This window comes from Hyperolius riggenbachi, chromosome 4 (assembly GCF_040937935.1).
Source record: "Hyperolius riggenbachi isolate aHypRig1 chromosome 4, aHypRig1.pri, whole genome shotgun sequence".
Classification (NCBI taxonomy): domain Eukaryota; kingdom Metazoa; phylum Chordata; class Amphibia; order Anura; family Hyperoliidae; genus Hyperolius; species Hyperolius riggenbachi.
In genome coordinates, this window is record NC_090649.1 from 84422898 (window position 1) to 84424746 (window position 1849).

Sequence of the window (1849 nt, forward strand, 5' to 3'; positions counted from 1 at the left end):
TCCGATCACGCTGCTCGACCCGCGCCCGCTTGAACTGCATGGACGAGCGGGGACACGGCAGAAGTCGATCCGGCGGCTAATCGGCCGCCGGATCGACCCGTGTATTCCCAGCAGTAGGGACAAAAAAAGGAGGTGAGTCCGATCGCTGGGCTGTGCAGAAGGCTGAAAAGCCTGTACAGCCCAGCACAACATAAAAGGACCTGGTCTTTAGGGGGGGTTAGCGCTGTGGTCATCAAGTGGTTAAGTAATAAATAATTATACATTCAGTATATTTTTTTTTATACTACTACTACTACTACTACTACTACTACTACTACTACTACTTTTCTACTACTATTAATTAAAAAAACAAAAAAATAAATTCTTTGGAGTCCTTTGGATAATGAAGCAGCTATTCCCATGCCCAGTGACTAGGGAAATAGGCTGTGACAATTTTGATGTACTCTACTAATTGGCAAACAAAGTGCTGCTTCATCTTGTGCCTGCTTCTTAATAGGTCAATTTGCATCCCTAAGATCTGCCCAGCCTCCCTCCTTTTCCTTCTCCCCCCCAAGCCTTGTTTATTGAAAGACAATTTAGCTGAAAGCTGATAATTCCCTAAGAGAGTAAAGTCACACTTCAGGAGTCCATTTTCCATGTTAACACTTTGCTGCCTCCTTTGAACTGCCCCCATTGAGACACCCACATCAGATGTGACATCTGTGTATAAAAAGGTCCCTTGCCTGTCTCTGGGGAACTGACTGGCTGGCTGTCATATGAGAGAGTGCAGGGAGGCACAGGTAGACAGAGTACCATCTCTAACAGCTCTACAATTCCATGGAGACTATTCATCAGCCTGTTATAAAGATGGAAGAAGAGTATGTGCTGTGCTCAGACTCTGACCCTGAATCTGCTTACCTGCCCACCTCCTGGGACTGGAAAACCAATTCAGAGAACTACTCTCCATCTCCTCAGAGCTTGTCTCCATCTGCCTCCTATGAGTCCCCTCACTCCGGCTGCTCCCATCCATCTAGCCTGGAGGATCTACCTTATGGAGAGGAGATGGTGACCTACAGGTTGCTGCAGTATCCCGATGGTGACTACAAGACTGAGCTGGAGAGGGGCAAAGGAGGGCTTGGCAAGCATGGCCAGCACAGTCTAAAGGCTGCCATGAGTGCTCAGCGAAGGAGAAAGGCCAGCGAGAGGGAAAAGATGAGGATGAGGGCCATAGCTGAAGCCCTCCACAACCTGCGCCGGAATCTGCCACCCATGTACAGTCAGGGTAGGCAACCTCTCACCAAGATCCAGACGCTAAAATGTACAATTTCCTACATCGAGGAGCTGACCAACATTCTCAACAACACCAAGGGGAAATAGCGTGGACGCCTTGCTCTGAAAGTGGATCTAACGAGAGGACATACGGACAACAAGGATTGCTGGTGAAGGGTACGCTTCCCTATGGATTCTCTGGTCTGCCAACCAAAAACATGGCCCCTGTGGGAGGACTATCAGACATGCCAAGGCCACACGTGGACAATATAAACTCCATGGAATGTCTTTGGTCACTGGATAGCATTGGAGTTGGCCTGAAATATGGACATAGTGCAACAACTTCATAATCTACCTTCCTGTGAGGAGAACAGACTTCTATCCTTGTCTCATCTGGCATTTTTCAGTGTATAGTGGAGTATTTCTTGAAGTGCTGTGATAGTGATTTGTTTGTATATAAGGAATGTTTGGAACAGCACAAATTGCACATTTTTTTTTACATATATTTATATGTTTGATATTGACGCTTCAGTTAAATAAATCTGGAGTTATTGTATGTTCCAAGTCTGTTGGGGTTAGCGCTGATATTCAGATCAATGAA

General features: G+C 46.3%; 1 protein-coding gene across 1 annotated transcript; it reads left to right on the top strand.

The window, feature by feature from the left end:
- Positions 1-816: 816 nt before the first annotated feature.
- On the top strand, positions 817-1356 carry MSGN1 (mesogenin 1). The gene has a single exon (XM_068233262.1). The coding sequence runs from the start codon at positions 817-819 to the stop codon at positions 1354-1356; it is 540 nt and encodes a 179-aa protein (XP_068089363.1).
- Positions 1357-1849: the final 493 nt, after the last annotated feature.